This window comes from Lissotriton helveticus, chromosome 9 (assembly GCF_964261635.1).
Source record: "Lissotriton helveticus chromosome 9, aLisHel1.1, whole genome shotgun sequence".
Classification (NCBI taxonomy): domain Eukaryota; kingdom Metazoa; phylum Chordata; class Amphibia; order Caudata; family Salamandridae; genus Lissotriton; species Lissotriton helveticus.
In genome coordinates, this window is record NC_136070.1 from 18,382,220 (window position 1) to 18,400,700 (window position 18,481).

General features: G+C 48.1%; 1 protein-coding gene across 4 annotated transcripts in view; it reads left to right on the forward strand.

Moving 5' to 3' along the window:
- Positions 1 to 14,807, forward strand: part of RALGAPA1 (Ral GTPase activating protein catalytic subunit alpha 1) — a 575,362-nt gene extending 560,555 nt beyond the window's left edge. For all 4 annotated transcript variants that reach the window (XM_078659361.1, XM_078659359.1, XM_078659360.1 and 1 more), the window contains one exon: positions 12,273 to 14,807. In XM_078659361.1, the coding sequence (XP_078515487.1) occupies positions 12,273 to 12,418 (146 nt within the window). In that variant the 3' untranslated portion in view covers positions 12,419 to 14,807. The remainder of the gene's footprint in view (positions 1 to 12,272) is intronic.
- The last annotated feature ends 3,674 nt before the right edge of the window (positions 14,808 to 18,481 follow it).

The window sequence follows — 18,481 nt, forward strand, 5'->3', positions numbered from 1 at the left end:
TATATGTCTGCTGCTGAGATTAGCCTGTGGCTCTGGCAGCAATCCATCCCTCGAAGAAGACAGTATACGCCTGCCGCTGGGACTAGCTTTTGGCTCTGGCAGCAGCCTGTTCCTCGACAAAGACAATATGCGCCTGCCGCTGGATTTAACTTGTGGCTCTTGCAGCCGTCCATCCTTTGACAAGGACAATATACGCCTGCCTCTGGGACTAGCTTGTGGTTCTGTCAGCCATCCATCCCTCGACAAAGATAATATATGCCTGCTGCTGGGACTTGCTTGTGGCTCTTGCAGTCTTCCATCCCTCGACAAAGACAATATTCACCTGCCGCTGGGACTATGTTGTGGGTCCAGCAGCCATTCGTCCCTCGACAGACAATATACGCCTGCCGCTGGGACTAGCTTGTGGCTCCGGCAGCAATCCGTCCCTCGACAAAGACAATATACGCGTGCCCCTGGGACTAGCTTGTGGCTCTTGCAGCCATCCATCCCTTGATGAAGACAATACACGCCTGCCCCTGTGACTAGCCTGTGGTTCTGGCAGCCATCCATCCCTCGACTAAGACAATATACGTCTGCTGCTGAGACTAGCCTGTGGCATTCACCCCAGTACAGAGATCTGGGCCTAAATCTATCGTTTTTTTGCTTACCATGCCATTCCAGTTTGGACCCAGCCATATGCAAATCAGTTTTGACCCTCCGCCCATTGGGAACAGCCCTGCCCGAACTGCCAGACCAGGTCCTCCCTGGACTGGAAACAAGCATCCTAGGACCGTCCATCATTTGTTTGCGTACCACTTTTCACCCGAAGTGGGACGAGTATCGCCAGACGTGGGTCCCTTGCTCACTGTGCCACTGGATTCAAGCTAGCCTTGCTGATGAAGGGTGTAAGAACTGGGACCACCAGTTCCCCGGGGGTAGCTTTGCTCGAGCCGGCAGGCACCCAAAGGCTTATGTGCCAAGTAGCTACACAGCACACTCATCCACTGAGACAATAGATGCACGCAAAGACTGAGACTACACCATTAAGTCTGTTAAAAATCAATAAGCTTTTATATAGGCTTAATATCAGGGTAATCAATACATCAGCATTTCCTAGTACATTTCATTAGAGCATCTCCATAAGGGGAGCACAGAGAGCGATTCAATAACCAAACTAACAGTTCGCAGTAACCATCACCCTAAAGCAATGAGCACTTCACTCAGTGACTGGCGGCCGTTACTTCCCCTTGCAGCAAGCTTGAATAACCATTTCAGTAATCGGGACTAAACTTTGCAGCAAATATGCATCAACATTTCTGTAGGAATAAACACTGCCTCAGGTATCAATAGTTCCTCAGAGATAAACATTTCATCAGTTATGCATTAACATTTTTGTAGGAATAAGCACGGCATCAGGTATCAATATTTCCTCAGAAATAAATTTTTCATCAGTTATAGCCCCCTTTTCCTTAGGCACCAGTACCCAGTTCCTGGGGCAAGAGCATCTATCGCAATCATGTCAAAGCCACCATTTCATTATGCCTTCTGTGTCTAATTGGGGGCCAACGGGGCCCAACTTCCGGGTTCCAAGGCTTAATTCGGGCTCTTGCCCAGTTCCAGTACGTACAGGGCCAACGGGGCCCAGCAACAGTCTTCCCCGAGGGAGGGGTGGACACAGGGCTCCCTTACTGCTCCTAGGGGCCCGCGTGTCCACAGCATCTACCCCCCCTCCTCCCCGGGGTGATTACCTGGTGTTCTTCGGTTCCTCCTGAGCCCTTGCGGAGATCTTTCGTGGGGGGTGTGGCACCCGGGGGCGCGTGCTTGTTACAGCGCCCTCCGGTGATGTACAGGCCTCTTGGGCACAGCCTAAGCGCACGGCGCGAGCTTCTCTTCAGGTCCCTGGCCTAGGGCCAATCAGCGGCGGGGGCGCGGCCGATGACGCGGCCGGGCGCCCCCTTCATGTGGAAATGGTGGGGTTAGCCTGTGGCTCCGGCAGCAATCCGTCCCTCGACAAAGACAATATACGCCTGCCGCTGGGACTAGCTTGTGGCTCTGGCAGCCATCCCTCGGTGAAGACCATATATAAGCGTGCCCCTGGGACTAGCTTGTGGCTCTTGCAGCCGTCCATCCCTCGACAAAGACAATATACGCCTGCCGCTGGGACTAGCTTGTGGCACCACGAACCATCACTCCTTCGACAAAGATAATATACGCCTGCCGCTGGGACTAGTTTGTGGCACCACGAACCATCACTCCTTCGACAAAGACAATATATGCCTGCCACTGGGACTAGCTTGTGGCTCCGGCATCCGTCCCTCGAGGAAAACAATGTATGCCTGCCATTGGGATTCGTTTTGGCTTGGTGGTCCTCACGACAAGTTGACCCATTTGCTGCTTCCCTGTCAGAGGTGCTGTTGTTTGTGTTATCCTTTACCCAGCAAGGCCGTGACTTGGGCACTCTTAACGGTTACCTGCCTGCTATTGCGGCCTTTTTTTGCGGTTGCTGGATCAGCCCTCTTTATTTCAGTCACCCATTGTGGCACAAGTTCTTAAGGATTTCCAGCATTGCTTTCCCCTACTCCTTTGGTTATGCCCACTGGGACTTTAATCTGGTCTTAACTTTTCTTATATGTTCCCCTTTTAAACGCGTGCACAGCTGCCCTTTGAGGCTTCTGGCATTTAAGACACCCTTTCAATAGCAATTACATTAGCCAGAAGCGTGAGTTCCAAGCTCTTTCTGTTAACCCTCCTCACACTAGTTTCTACCCAGACAAACTGTTTCTTCAGACCCGGGCCACTTTCCTGCGAAAGTGGTGATCCTATTCCATGTCGACCAGAACCGCACGCTCCTGACATTATTCACTGCATCTCATCCCTCCAAGGGGGAGGAGAGGCTCCATCGTGTGGACCCTAAAGGAGCCCCTTCCTATTGTACCAAAGAACACCGAGTGGATGATCATCTCTTCATTGCGTTCGCTGGAGTGATAAAAGGCACGGCAGTGCAAAAAACGGACCAACTCCTGCTGGATTGTGCTCTCTATAAAACTCTGCTTCACATTGGCTAAGAAGCAACCTTCCAAAGGCTTGCAGGCTCTTTCCACCAGGGCCAAGGCAGCCATACTTGCGTTCATGCATGGAGTGCCTGTTCTGTACATCCGTCAGGAGGCTGTGTGGGTGTCACTCCACACATTCACAAAACATTACTGCCTTGACAGTCAGGCCTGTCAAGAGGGGCATTTTGTCCATTCGGTCGATCAGGACCTTTTTGTTTAAGCCAGTTCGCAGACCAACCTTAGGGGAGGTATTGCTTGGGTATCGATTCTAAGGGGAGAACTCTGCGGTTAGATGTCTCTATCAGAAGTTTGTTACTTACCTTTGGTAGCACCATACCTGGTAGACACTCTATCTTACCGCATATTCCCCACTGACCTTCCTTTCTCCCTCCTCTGCAAAATGGGCTTGTCACCAGTTAGTTTCTGTTCACTAGTCACACATGATTCAGTCGTGGCCCCACAGAAACAGTCTCGAAAGAAACTAGTGTCAGGGTGGTGCCTATATGAGCACTGAGCATGTCACTACCGAGCCGCACAACGTTGATGCGGAGCCACTCAACCCCACCTACTGGTGCGCAGAGATACTGCTCAAGATTTTCCAGTTCCAGTCTGACACCTGGGGTATATTCTAAGATAAATAATCTATGGTTCGATAGCCTCAGCCAGAGTGAGCGTTACCAAAGGTAAGTAGCTTGTTCATCTCAGTTAAACTCACCTGGCCTGACACGTTTGCTACCTAAAATAGCCCTTGTCTGGCTCACTCAAGTCAGACAGAAAAGAAGGAAACCACACAATTTGCCTCCGAGGGAAGTTTTGTCCCCCTTAGTCCTTCAAAGTTCCATTGCAGCATCCCCAGACAAGTGTACCATCTTTATCCGTCTCCGCTCTTTCAGCTGTCAGTGTCCGTATAGAGCTGGATGCCTGTAGATGTCTTGGCGATTTACTGGACTTGCATCTGGCGTCCATCTTTCCTTGTGATCTTCTCTCAGACATTGCAAGTGCATTCATGGAAGAAAGTGTGAAATGCAGGCATCGCACAGAGGCCGTCGCTGCTATTCTTGCAACAGGTGCAGTGACACCGCGGCCCATATAATCCCACTCTGTTATATAATTACTAATCAGGCTTGGGTAGCGGTGCTCACTTTCATTGTTTGCATAATGACGTTTGGCCCCTTTACTCCACGCCTGGGATCCAGCCAGATGATGTTAATGTTGAAGGTAAGTGAGACCAATGAGTTGTGGCTCTCGAAACATCTTCCAACGATCTTTGGCCTTGAAATGCACATCTGTGCACCCTCCTTCAGCTTACCCTCGGAGCCGAGCTGTAGAAGAGGTAGTCACAGTTGCTGTGCTTCACTAGTGATCCAGTGCGTGTGGTGAGGGTTTCACAATCGCTGTGCTTCACTAGTGATCCAGTGCGTGTGATGGGGTTTTCACAATCACTTTGCTTCACTAGTGATCCAGTCCGTGTGATGGGGGCTTCACAAGTGACCCAGTGCGTAAGATAAGTTTTTGCTGATGAGCCAGAGCATAACAAACAAGTTACTTACCTTCGATAATGCCTTATCTGATAGAGACAATATCTAGCTGCAGATTCCTTACCTTTGAATTTCCCAGGCTACAGGCTGAATCCGAAAGTTTTGCATGAGTAATACCCCTGCATTCCGTCGGGTGGCTCTGTTCGATTCCGCGTAACGTCGTTGGTGTCGGTTATGACGTCGCAGTCACCTATATAGGCGCCACCGAGGCGCGCAAACATTCCTTTTCACTTTTTCCACACCAAATGCGCAGAACCAAGAAGTGAACTGACTTTTGTGTGTGTCACAATTAGGGCCCTGAAAAGAGAGCATCGTAGCCTTATTAAATAAGTCTGCTGAGCAAGGAGGCATGAGTGGGTCTCTAAGGAATCTGCAGCGGGACATTTTCTCTACCAGATAATGTGTTACCAACGGTAAGTAACTTGTTCATCTGATAGACTTTTAGCTGCAGATTTCTTACCTTTTGAATAGATTCCCAAGCCATACCATCCTGACGGTGAACTGTGGACAGATTTGCTAGACTAAAATGTCCTGCAGGACCGAACAGGCGAAATGCCTGTCCCTACCTGTCCAGGCAGTAGAGCTTGTCAAACGCGTGCAGAGATGCCCACGTTGCTGCCTGGCAGATATCCAGTACAGGGACAACCCGAGCCAAAGTCATGGTTGCAACATTTCCCCTGGTAGAATGGGCCCGTAAGCCCTCAGGAGGCTGCTTCCTAGCTAGGGCGTAGCAGATTTTAATACAGATGAAAACCCAGTGCGAAATCGTCAGTTTCTGCACTGACCGACCCTTTTTACCTCCCACGTAACCCACAAACAGTTGGTCGTCCACCTGGAACTCTTTTGTATGGTCAAGGTAGAACGTCAGCGCTCTTTTTGGGTCCAGATGGAGATGTTCCTATTCCTTAGAGGCATGTGGGGGAGAAAAAAGGTGGGGGCAGCATGACCGATTGACCCAGATGGAATTGGGTCACCACTTTTGATAAGAATGAAGCAAGGGTGCAAAGCACCACCTTATCCACAAATGTCATCATGTAGGGAGGCTTGCATGATAAACCCTTCAATTCACTCGTCCTCCGAGCAGATGCTATTGCCACTAGAAGGGCTGTCTTGTTGGTACCCAGCCAGAGGAGACAAGTGTGCAAGGGTTCGAGGGGATCACTCATCTGGTATATGAGAACCAAATTAAGGGCCCACTGCGGTGTAATAAAGGGTGTACGCAGGAACATATGTACAAGCCCTTTTAAGAACCTATTTACAATAGGGGACTTGAATACAGAGGGTTGGTCCGGCAGCTGCAAGAAAGCGGACAGAGCAGAAAGATAATCCTTGAGCGTGGCCAAAGCAGAACCTGCTCGGCAAGGGCGAGAATAAAGAGAAGAATATTAGACGGAGAAGTAAAATATTTCACACATTTTTGCCAACAGCAGGCGTATACCGTCTTAGTGGAGGAATTCCTGGCCGCTAAAAAAGATTACATACTTCGGGAGGAAGGTTGAAAGCTATCAACTGCGCTGCTCAATCTCCACACTAGGAGGTGGAGAGTTGGCAGGTTCGGGTGGAGGACCCTCCAATGCTGCTGCAACAGAAGATCCTGATAAGAGGATCGATGCTTATTCAAAGAAGCTCTGGATATTAGATTCTCCGTGCCCAGTCCGGAGCCACAAGAATGACTTTGGCTTGCTGTTCTTGATCTTCCTGAGAGCTCTGGGTGGAAATGTATACAGGAGGCCCGAACTACACTCGCGACAAAAAGCATCGCTGAGCGATAGTTGCCTTGGAAATTCGTGCACGCAAAACTGCAGGTATTATGTGTTCTCTGAAGGCAAACAGATCTAACCAAGGCTCTTCCCACTGCTGAAAGAGACATTGTGCCACCTCCGACTGGCGACTTCATTCCTGACCTGCTAGGCATCGATAGCTAAGTTTGTCTGCCCTGGTGTTTAGGGAACCTGCCAGGTGTTGAACCACCAGGGTTATGCTCTGCTGTTACAGCCACGTCCAGAGACGCAGGGCCTCACGACAAAGGATCCACGACCCCACCCGCCCTGCTTGTTGCAGTACCACATAGCGGTGGTGTTGTCCGTGAACACCTGCACTAACTTCCCCCTGAGACAGAGAAAAAATGCTTTTCAATGCTAGTCCGATCGCCCGAAGCTCCAACAAATTGATGTGGAGCCCAGACTCCGCCAGGGACCAGTGTCTCCTACACTGGGGCAATCGTGAAGCTGCAGGAAAACAGGGTCATGATTGGTCAGAGCACTTAAACAATGCGCCTCCAGGCAGACTGGGCGCCTGTGCCTCCTTTCTCCAGCCCCAGCAACGAAGCTGGGGCTGGAGAAAGCTATGCTGGGCATGTGGTGTTTGGCCGGCTTGAACAGCCCGCCAAACACTTCATGTGCAGTGCACTCCCCATCACAGTGCTATCCCCCCTGGACCCGCCCCCAAGACTCGCCAGAGTCCTGGGGCGGGTCCAAGAACATTTTAAAAAACGGTAATAAAACTGGTTAAACACCCTTTTTATTATTGTTTTATTTGCGGCTGGTGACGAGGTTGCGTTCCTCCGCCCTAATGGAGGGGCCGCCGCTGGACCCAATCGTGGTTCGTCAACCACCACTACAGGTCTTTTTCAGTTACCTCTGAGATCTGGACCACATCGTAGAGATTCCCGTGATGCTGCGCCCTCTAGAACTTCAGGTCCCACTGCAGAGCCTACATACGCCATCTGGCCATAGGATGCAGGAAGACATGCGTCCAAGCAGCCTCAGTCTCATTCTCACCAAAATCCAGGATAGAGGCTGAAACATCCGTATCATAGCCTGAATATCCTGGACTGAATCCCCAATGCAACCTTTTTCAAGGAGCCAACAATGAGTTTAGAAAGTAATGGCATCGAAGAAAACAAAAGTATCTAAGTTCGAAGTCACTGGAAGTCTTAATAATCCAGGAAGGTTTTAGAACAAAGGAAAGAAACCAGAAACAAATGTCTGAACAGCCGTTCCTAGCTAGGAACTGACTCACAGTAAAAGTTTAGCAACTCGAGTCCAAGTAGCTTTGAATTCAATGTCTGGGTCCCGTCTCAAAGCACCGGAGGACAGAACCTCCAAAGTCCTCTGTGCCCTGATGTTACCGGGAGCTGCAACGAGCGGAAGGAAACCACACTCCAGCTCGTCTCCGCTATTTCCAATGGGACCCGGCAACCAATCTCAGCGGAGCTGATTGCAAACGAACAGAAGCGCGAAGAAATATTCCCAAGGAAGGCGCCACAGGAACTTCAGATGGCGCGAAAGGATCCAGAGAACCGTTACTCCAAACAACTCCAACCAAACAAGAGAATTACGCACACCGCCGTGCTCACGCTGCGGGGAGATGTGCTTTAGGCCACGCCTCTTTTAACAACAGGAGTTATGGAATTTGTAGTTCATCTCTCAACCAGTTCTCGTAGGCGCTTAGGCTGAGCGCCTGACAGGAACTGCACTGTGTCCAGAACATCTCAGATGAAAGGGAGTGTTTGAGAAAGAGTCAGGAGTGATTTGGCACGTTTATAGAGAACTCTAGCGAATGCAGGAGGTCCACCGTAGTCTGGAGGTGGGAAACGACTGCCTGGGGGGAATGCGCCTTCAACAGCCAGTCGCCAAGATAGGGGAAGACTGACATCCCTAACCTGCGCAAATGAGCTGCGACCACTGTTATCACCTTGGTGAACACCCGAGGGGCGCTGGTAAGACCAAATGGAAGCACATTGATTTGAAAGTGCTCGTGGCCTTCCTTGAACCACAGGTAACGCCTTCGGGCAGGCAGGATGTGAATGTGAAAATACACATTCTTCAAATCCAACACTACTAGCCAGTCTCCTGGGTCGAGGGCAGACAAGACCTGAGCCAATGTGAGCATCTGGAATTTCTCCTTTTTTACCTTTTTGAGGAAGAGATTGACGGTCCGGAGTAGCAAAATGGGCCTCAACCCTTTGTTCTTTTTCAGAATCGGAAAGTAGCGGGAGTAGCAAACACTGCCTGCTTCTGAATTCGGAACCTTTTCGATAGCTCCCTTGGCCAGGAGAGCTGTAACTTGCTCTTGGAGTAACTCTAGGTGATCCTCCGCCAGCCGTTCTTAAGTTGGCGGTAAAGGAGAAGGTAAAGAAAGAAAGGGAAGAGAATAGCCTTCCTGAACGATCCGCAAGACCCATTTGTCCGATGTTATGGGCTGCCAGCGGAGAAGATGGTGTTGAATTCTCCCTCTGAGTGGAGTAACATGGCCTTGCAGAACTAAACTTGGATTGCTTGAAGGCTGCAGCTGCTGGGCGGCAGATGACTTCTGGCTACCGTTCTGAGGTTGGAATAATCCACGTCACGTCCTCACACAACTTGGGGAATCTGCGCAGGACGGTGGCTGAGATATGGCTGACGAGGTTGAAAACCCCTTCCATTGCCACGAAAGGGCCGTGAACTAGACTGGCCACAGGGATGGATTTCCGAGAGGCCCAACTATCTAGCTATATCAGGAGATTCCTTGAAGCGCTGCAACGCAGAGTCCGCTTTCCTCACCAAAAAGACGAGTCCCATCAAAGGGCATGTCCATGAGATTAGCCTGGACATCACCCGAGAATCCAGATGTTCTCAGCCAGGTGTTGCGCCGTAGGGCCACCATCAACGAAACCGCTCTGCCCAGCGAGTCAGTTGTGTCTAAGCCAAACCTGATGGTGAATTTTGCTGCATCCCTCCCATCTTTCACTGCCTTGGATGGCCTGGGCCTACTCTGGGACCGGTGGCAGCACTTGCGCAACCGTTTCCTAAAGGGTGTGTGAGAAACTGCCCAATAAGCATGCAGGATTCACCGACAGCAATGCCAGGCTGATACAAGAAAGCATAATCTTCCCAAGTGCATCAGCCTCTTGTATTCCCTGTCCAGAGAAGCTGAAGGGAATACACTATGGGTAGTCCTAGCCTGAACCACCAAGCTCTCAGGGGTGGCGTGTTGGCTGAGAAACCTTGGATTGCCTGGGGCAGGGCGATGGCAGCGTGCGATTGTCCTATTCACAAGAGCCCCTGAGCTATACTTGGACCATACGCCTAGAAGGACATCTGTTAGTGCTTCATTAAAGGGCAAAAGGGGTTCAGACGTGGAAGCACCAGGCTGAAGCCCCTCAGTCAAGAGATTAGTCCTGACCTGCATCGAGGCCAGCTCCAGGCCAAGGACTTCTGCTGCCCTCCTCCCCACCATAGCATAAGATGCCCCCCTCCTCCGTAGCCACACTAGGTGGAGAGAACATACCAGTGTCTGGATATGTGTCCAGTCCAATGGCTTCTCCAAGATGCTCAAACCAGTCCAGTTGCTCCCCAGGAGCGTCTAGTTAGTGTTCTAAAGGGTCCATTGTGGACCACTCCCAATTCTCACCCATGCCTGACCCTTCATCAAAATGGACAGGAGTGATGTAGAATCTCTGGGCTCCATCGGCACCGACCAACATCAATCCGTGTCGTCGGCGCACCTGAGGGGTCGAATGCTCAAATACTCGGCGCATGCCCTCGTAAAATTCTGTTATTTGAGAGGGGTTGCTCCAGCTTCACGGAACTGTGCCTAGAGCATCGATGTGCCTTACCTGTCTCATTGACGGGTGACAGACGAGGCGAAGTTGAAGTCCATGTGGACCTCCTATTTCTTTTGTGCCTGTTCCCCAAGTGTCTGAGGACCTTGAGTGAGAAGAGGATTTTGGGCTCCTGGAGCAGTCCTGCGACCTTCTCTTCTTCAATCGGGACCGGGATCTCCGAGGAGTCGTGCTCGACGATTTCGACTGCCAGGCCGCAAGAACGCTCCCACAATGCCTTCGGAGTCATGGCCCAGCTGTCCGAGCACGACTTTATGTTGTGTTTGTGCTCGAGGCACCACGAGCATTCGAGGTGGGGGTCGGTTACCGACATGGCGCGGTGACAGGCGCCACACGGCTGCAACCCTGTATGTCTAGATGAAATCCTCGACACGCAAGAAAAACACAAGAAAAATATTTTGGTGAGAAAAGCATGTAAAAAGGAGACAGAGCCATGGAAAGAAAAGAACTGACGTCTGTGCGCATGGGTGGCACCTATATAGGTGACCGGCAAATTATAACTGACAATAACGACGCTGACAATGACACACGGAGCAGAACGGAGCCACCTGACGGCATGAATGGGTACTGCTCACGCAAAAGTTTCCGGATTGAGCCTGGGAAATTCAAAGGTAAGGAATCTGCAGCTAGAAGTATATATCAGATAGAGATTTTAACACTGGCCTGGCACCACCTTAAGTACTTAAGGAACTTACCATGGACTCCAAGCTATTAATGAACGCCCTGGTGGACAAACTAGAAAGATCTATATTTGTTACTATAAATACTCTGCAACGCATCTTCCCTTACCTGGGATTTCCGCACAAGGTCCAGGCTACCATCTCTCTTGTTCTGGCTAAACTCCAGTAGCCTCTACCACGAATCATTATTAACCGCTATAGAAAGACTACAACTGATTCAGAACTTTGCTGCCAGACTACTCTTACATATCAAACCATGAGCCCACACCTCCCCTGCCTTGAAAGCCCTACATTGGTTACCAGTTTCCAGAAAATCCACGTTCAAGCTGCTTTGTATCACCCAGAAAGCGATGCATGAAACCGGAACACTCTTCATCAGGACTAAATTCACCAAAAACATTAATCAAAGGAACCTCCGCTCTAGAGTGGCACCCCGCCTCAAAAACTCACCATACAAGAAAAAAAACGTAGGTAGCCCATCCTCCTCTGTTCATGCAACGAAACTATGGAATCCTTTATCCCCAAATATAAGATCCATGGATAACCACCTAATCTTCAGAAGACTACCCAAGAGTTGGCTCTTTCCCACATAACTACCATACTCAAACATATATATCCCATCCTCCTGTATATAAGAATTTAATTGGCATATATGTATGTTTATTTAGGCACATATGAATGTTGTTTTGTATAAACATGTATAATAATTATGTTTATAAATATTTAGATATTCGTTAGGTCTGCTTAACAAATGTACATATCACTTATGGTTATATCATTCTGTGTTTAACATGTATATAACTGACTGCATAAATAAGTAAATCTTTTAACACAACTTTATCTAGAATTGCTTCACTATTGAATTACAAAGAAATATATAAAAACAAATTAACTTAAAGTACAGCAACACTTGAAAGTCTGAGTTTCTTAAATTCAGCTTAAATCTACATAGATTACCTTTGTTACTCCTATATATCCTCTACCTTCACGCTCGGACTCATTCCAAACCCTTTTCTACTACTGTAATTCAGAAAATACCCCTTTTTTAGACTCTTCCCTCCTCTACCCCTCCCTGCATCATCTCGTACCTCTTTTACTTTTCAGATCTCCCAAACAAGCCTTTCTAAACCTTTCCCTCTGACTCTTCTCCCCCCCCCCGCCCACCTCCCTTTACTCATCCCAAACTATCTCCTACTGGTATGAGCTCCAAAAACGCTTTCCAGACCCGTCCCTCTTCTATCATTCCACTATCCTTCTCAACACAGAAACTCTCGCTTTTGGTTGAAGCCTCCTGAAAGCAGTGGGTACACGACCCATGTATGTGTCTAAGGCCGAACCAGTGACCGTCCACCCTTGCTTATGCTCCTGAAGCTTGCTTCCCATCCGTGGCTCACTTTGTGTCTGTTCCCTCTTGCAGGCTCCTTCTCCGAGGCCCAGCAGGGGGAGATGTCAGCAGCCCAAGGAGACAACTCCGACCTGGCCTCACCCATGTCGCCCCGTGCCAGCAAGAGCCGGATGTCCATGAAGCTGCGTCGATCTTCGGGCTCCGCCAACAAGTCCTGAGGGTCCTCCGGCCACAGCAGCTGTTGTGGTCCTGCCTGTGTAGCACTGACTCCTGCAGCCCTTGCCCCCAAGGTGTGCCATCCTACAAGCTTCCGCCGCTGCCACTCCGAGCGATAACTTATGAACTTTATCAATCGCTCCGGGAGATTTTATAATGTCATATTTTAGAACGTTTTCTTGTTTTAAATGCACACAGAAGCTCGTTTCACATTGCTGAATAGAGGATTGCATAGGAAGAAGCCGCTTGTGTTGGCGGTTCATCCAAGTGAACTTGATGCTCCGCCTCTCAGGACTTTACTTGCCCTCACGGTTGCCTGTCACTTCCTTAATCAGAGTCCCGCTGCACCCGGAGACCTGAGCAAGATGGTGTCCTTTTTGTTTTTTATTATTATTTGTGAATGTCATGTCCTGGAGGGTGTCGGGCCATTTTTGTGTGATGTTGACCAAGAAGGGGATGACGTCTGCATGGGCTGACCTACAGAGCGGACATGGCTGCAGCAGCGTCTCAAGCACTGATCCTGTAGCCCCCTGCCAACTGTTGGCCACTTCCTGCCTCACCACCAGAGCCTCGACGTGGAGCTTCCAGATATTACCCTACCAGGGAGATGGAGTACCGATACCACAGTCTGCTGCAGCCACCTAACCCCAGCATGGATTAAATGCAATTTCTGCTGGTTCCTTGTGTGTTTCATAAGCCCCATCACCTTCCTCTGTCGCACAGCCCTGGCATTGTCATGTGCTTGTCCTCTTCGTCTAGTGCATCTCCATTGGTCAGCGCATGGTCACCTCTGTCTCCTGGATCCCCAGTGTAGTCGGAGTATTGTAGAACCCTACTGTTGTCACTGCCAAGACTTCCTGTCATCCATGTATCCCGTATCCCCTTCATGTCTCACACATTCTGGATGTCCTCTTGAGTTCTCTCACCTCCCAAGCTCAAAAACCTCAGCCATTCTCCACAAACTGACCCAATTTTCAGTATCGGCCAAGACCGGTGCAGACCACGAGGTCTTCTATGTCCCCCACATCCCACTCCTCTCCGTAAGCGCTGCCGCCTTCCAGTGTGAGCAGCGCATCACACATTCAGTCACACATTCAGTTTACTCTCACCTTCCGGTGTGAGCAGCGCCTCACACCTTGTTTAGTCTCCCCTTCCAGATCGAGCAGGTCGTCTCACACATCCCAGGGGGATCGCCCATCCCTTGCACTTCTCTACTGGCTCGCATTCCCACTGTGTCCTTGTGTTGTCGTTAAAGTCTCAAACGTCACTGCTGCTTCCTGAGTCCTGTTACATTTCAGCCCCCCCGCCTCCCGACTCTTCTCCATGATTCCTTGAAGCTCCTATAATTTTATTTTATTTTTAGGTATTTCCATTTTCTTTTTAAAGTGATATTCCAAAGCGCATTCCAGTGTCTGACCACCAGGCATTGATTTGATTGTGTGACATTCTGTCCGGCCCTTGTTCTGTAGACTATGCGACTCCGCGTGTCCATGGCTCTCTTCTCTCATCTGCTGGTAGCACTGACATGAATGATTGTATCCATCTTCATCTGCCGTGCTACATGTACGTGTCTTTTGCTGTTTTTCATTGGCCGAGAGGGGAATATGTGTGTGTGTGTGTGTGTGTGTGCATGGGCGGGGTGGCAGTGTCTGGCCTGCTCTGCGTGTGTGCATGTTTCTTTTCCCTGTACTCGTGTGTGTGTGATCTGTAAGCTCTCAGAGAGGTCTGCTGTATGCCTGAGGCTGTCATCTGCCTTTTGTTTGTTTGTTTATGGTTATTTCTACATAGGTTTATATGTATGGATCTGTGTATAACAGTACCGTGAGCATGCATGCGTGTGTGTGTGGGTGTGTGTAGGTTGCTCATAAGCAGGCTGTGTCTATGGTTGGCCCTCCATACCTCATTATCCTGCTTTGTCTTTGACTCTGGTGCTTGCCTGGTGTGGCTGTGGTGCCCGCTACATGTGTCCTGGCATCATTCATGCATTATTTCTGCCCAAGGAATGGCACCTGTAACGAGTGACCGGTCAGTGCTGCCCGCAGCTAATTGGATGGCATTAGCCCCCTGTGCCAGTACATGTAATCAGGCATGGGTGACGTGACAGCGGTGTCCAGTACATGTGGCCGGTCAGCAGTGCTCACTACATGAGGTCTGATGTCCGTGGTCTGTCAGCGATTGACAGTCCTTGTGTGGTATACGTGGTCTGGCACTGGAACCCGGGACATGTGGCATGGCTTCGGTGTCATGGAATTGTCACAAGTCGCATGTGTAAATATACCCGCTTGGGTTAATAATGGACTGTAAATCTCTGTTGTCTACTCATGTGGTATCTACAGGTGTGTAAGTGGATACACCATATTATTTAATATCCAATAAAAGTGTTCACACGTCTCTGCTGTTCTGCGTACTAATGCTCATCTAAACCACGTTTCTCTCCAGCTCAGACTGTACAGCCCTGGTTTCTGCTCACATTTAATTTTTTCTTCTGTCCAGATGGTCTACAATCTATATCTCATATACAAGGGAGATGCCTTTGACCTCTCCGGACACAGAGGGTGTTTAACAAATCAGGGGGTTGAAAATGTCTGTCTCCTAATCTGTCATTTAAGAAATCTTGTTGGTAAAAGCGGCATTAGTTGACGTTGCTATAGAGACCTTCTTGGCCCTCATTGTACTCACAATGTTGTTGCCACAATGCAAGGGTCACAACGCTGATTATAAGAGGAGGGCTGGTGGACAAGGCTTCAGCCCATAAGGGCAGCTCGTCTACTGTTCATTTAAACTGATTTCTTCAATTAATTCCATCCACTACCAGTAAGAAAAGCTCTGTGACCTAAATAGGGAGTATTTATTTGAATTACACCAGATAGTATACCCGTGAGAGGGAAAAGGAAGGAGAAAAGTACCCGTTGTAAGGAATAATCCATCGCTTCCTGAGTTCCACAGGTTTGTTAGTCATCAGCAACAGGGCACAACTTTCACGTCCCAGGAGCTGCAGCAACTGACCCTCGGCAACACATTCTGCGATCGCCTAGGTAGCCAGAAGGAACTCAACATTCCACTAAGAAGAGACTACACCACTTCTCCCCTCCCACAACAAGGACAATAAAATACCTACAAGTAAATGAAAAAACTGGAAAACAAAGTAGTAACAGCTGTGAATAAAAACACAAAAATATGATAAATTGAAACCACAATATGGATGAAACAACAATATATAAAAGAACAAGCACATTAGCAATATATTCAAGAAATTAGGAAAGAGGTCCTGGTTTTAAGAGGAAAGGTTACAGGAGAGGTGTAGTACAGATCTTTCCCCAAAAACAAAACATACTAAGACGTTACATAATCAGTGTGATGGAATGTTCTTTTCCTAATGTGAGACAGTCTTCTCCTCCCAGGAGGAGAACTACTTTGTGGCGATGGCCAACTCGCACTGTCTCCACTTACATTCACATCATTCACTCTCTTACCCAGCTGTGATATACTCCAAATGTCTCCACCCTCCTAAACCACAACATTCTTCCTGACTTCCACAATCTTGACAGGACCCACATACCTAGACTTGCCTTTCGGTGTCCACCAAGGCTTCTTTACATAGACCATCTCACCTACATTCCACTTCCTCTTTAATGCAGAATGCTTCTCATCAAAACACATCTTGTATCTTTCCTGATGATCACTTGCCCTCCGTGAGCATCGTACCTTCCACTGCTCCTGCCTACCATGACCAAACTTTTCACTTCTTAACCACTACAGATCAACCTCGGAACTTGCCACTCTACCTTTGAGACACCGGAAAGAGAACAACCCTCTTGAGACACAAACTGGATCCCATTATCAGTTACGTTGGTTTTAGGAATGCCCTCATATACAAAAACATCATGCAGGAACTCTAAAACAATCCTGGTGGTAACCGAACATACCCAACCGGCTGTGTTCTATCGTAAAGTATAATCCACCAACACAAACCTCTCCCCCTGTGGTAATGGCTCAAAAGGACCCACCGTGTCCGTACCCAGCTTACTCCAAAGTTCACTTGTATCTCTACAGGTGACAACAGAACCATACTTACCAATTTAAATGTATCATTGCAAGCAGCCCTTCCCACCATTTCAGCCTGTCTGTCAAGCCCAGGCCTTCAATAATGTTCTCTCACTCTAGCCTTAGTCAAGCTTCTGCCCAGATGCCCCTCGTGAGCTAGATTTAACAAAATTCCCCACAGTCCAGCAGAAGGGACCAAGCGTTCACCCCGAAAAATCACCTTACCGATAATCTTCGGTTCATCTTTCACGTTTCACAACCTTTTCACCTTCTCTGGCACATCTTTCCTGGAGGGTCAACCGTTCACAACAAAACCTATAACTTGTTTCCACACTTTATCTTTATAAACCTCAGACTTCCAATCCTCGAGTCAAGGCTGCCTCTATTACCCATTACACAGGCAGATCAGAAATGACCACAACTGGTTTATCCATTGGAAGTCATGACAAACAAACAGCTGGAACATCTTTCCCACCTGGAAGATGTTCTGCACGAAAATTGTATTCAACTAGACTCTCCACCCGACGTTCTATCCTAAGAGTGGCTCCCTCAATGTTTGTGCAAGTGAAAATGTTTACCAAAGGTGTATGATCAGTCCTCAATATGAAAGATAGGCCCCAAAACAATTTTTAAATGGTTACTAGTCCACACGCAGGCTAATGCCTCTCTCTTGATTACCGAATATTTCTCCTCAGCACCTTTCAATGACCGTGAAGCAAACGCTATGGGCTTCTCGTCACCATTCTCCACTTGTAATAAAACTGCCCCTAAACCCTTCAGGCTTGCATCACTTGTAAGTATAGCTCTCTTAACACATCAAAATGTGCCAAAGATGGCATTTTACCAATCTCCAACTTTAGCTTCTCAAAAGCTTCCTTACAATCTTCTGACCAAACAAATGTCACATGTTTCTTAAGTGATCTAATGGGTTGCACCACACTAGCACACATGGATACATTTATAGTAATACGCCACCAAACCAAGGAAATACCTTACTTGTCACTTGGCATTGGCACCTTCACAATCGGATTTGTGATCTACAACGTTTGACGAATGCCATCCCCAGATACAATATGACCCAAATAGGAGACCGAACACAAACCTGAACGTACATGTATCCCTTTTTTTATTGTGAGCCCGTTCTCTCTCCATCTGGTCAACACTTGCTTTAGCGTCAGATCATAGCTCTCTCAATCCTTACCATAAACCAAGATATCATCCTGAAAAAACATAGTATAACTTATACCCTTGAGTAGTTCCATCATCACCCTTTGGAAACAGGTGGCTGCTGACGCTCAACCAAAAGGCATCCTTATAAACCTGAAAGCCCCAACTGGAGGAACAAAAGATGCAAGAGCACTTGAATCCTCATGAAGAAGCACCTAATGACAGGCAGAGGATATTTCCATTACACGTACAATATTGGCTCCCTTCAACGTCGCTAAAACCTCAGGTATATTGGGTAATGGCTGATGGTATACACAGATGCATTAAGATTCCTTAGATCTACACACATTCTTATTTTTGTGCCATTATCATTGGGTGCCAACACCACAGGTGCAAGCCATTCAGACCCTTCTATTCCTTTAATAACACCCCTGCGTAACAATTTATTCACCTCTTCATGTAGTGGTTACATCTTTAAATTTGGTACTATACTGACTTTGTGCACAGCCATTTTTGCGTTCTCTTTCAAAATTATTTTATACTTAAACATTTTCAAAAGTTTGAATTCTTCTCTATAGACTTCTGCACAGTCAAAGTCAAAAAGATTTATTGCATAATTAATTAAAATTATTACAAATTTCACATGATAAAATAACATCACGAAATAAAATTTCAAGGTCTTCTTACTGCTCAGCGTCTAAATAATCATGTAAAATAAAAAAAATTTAAAAACTTTCGCCCAGGGTGTCTCAAGCCGTCTCAGAGTGTTAAAGAGTTTTTACAATTTGTAACTTCCGATGGGATAGCTCCTCAGTGTTCCCCAGCTCGACTTGACTTAGGCATTTTCTCATCTC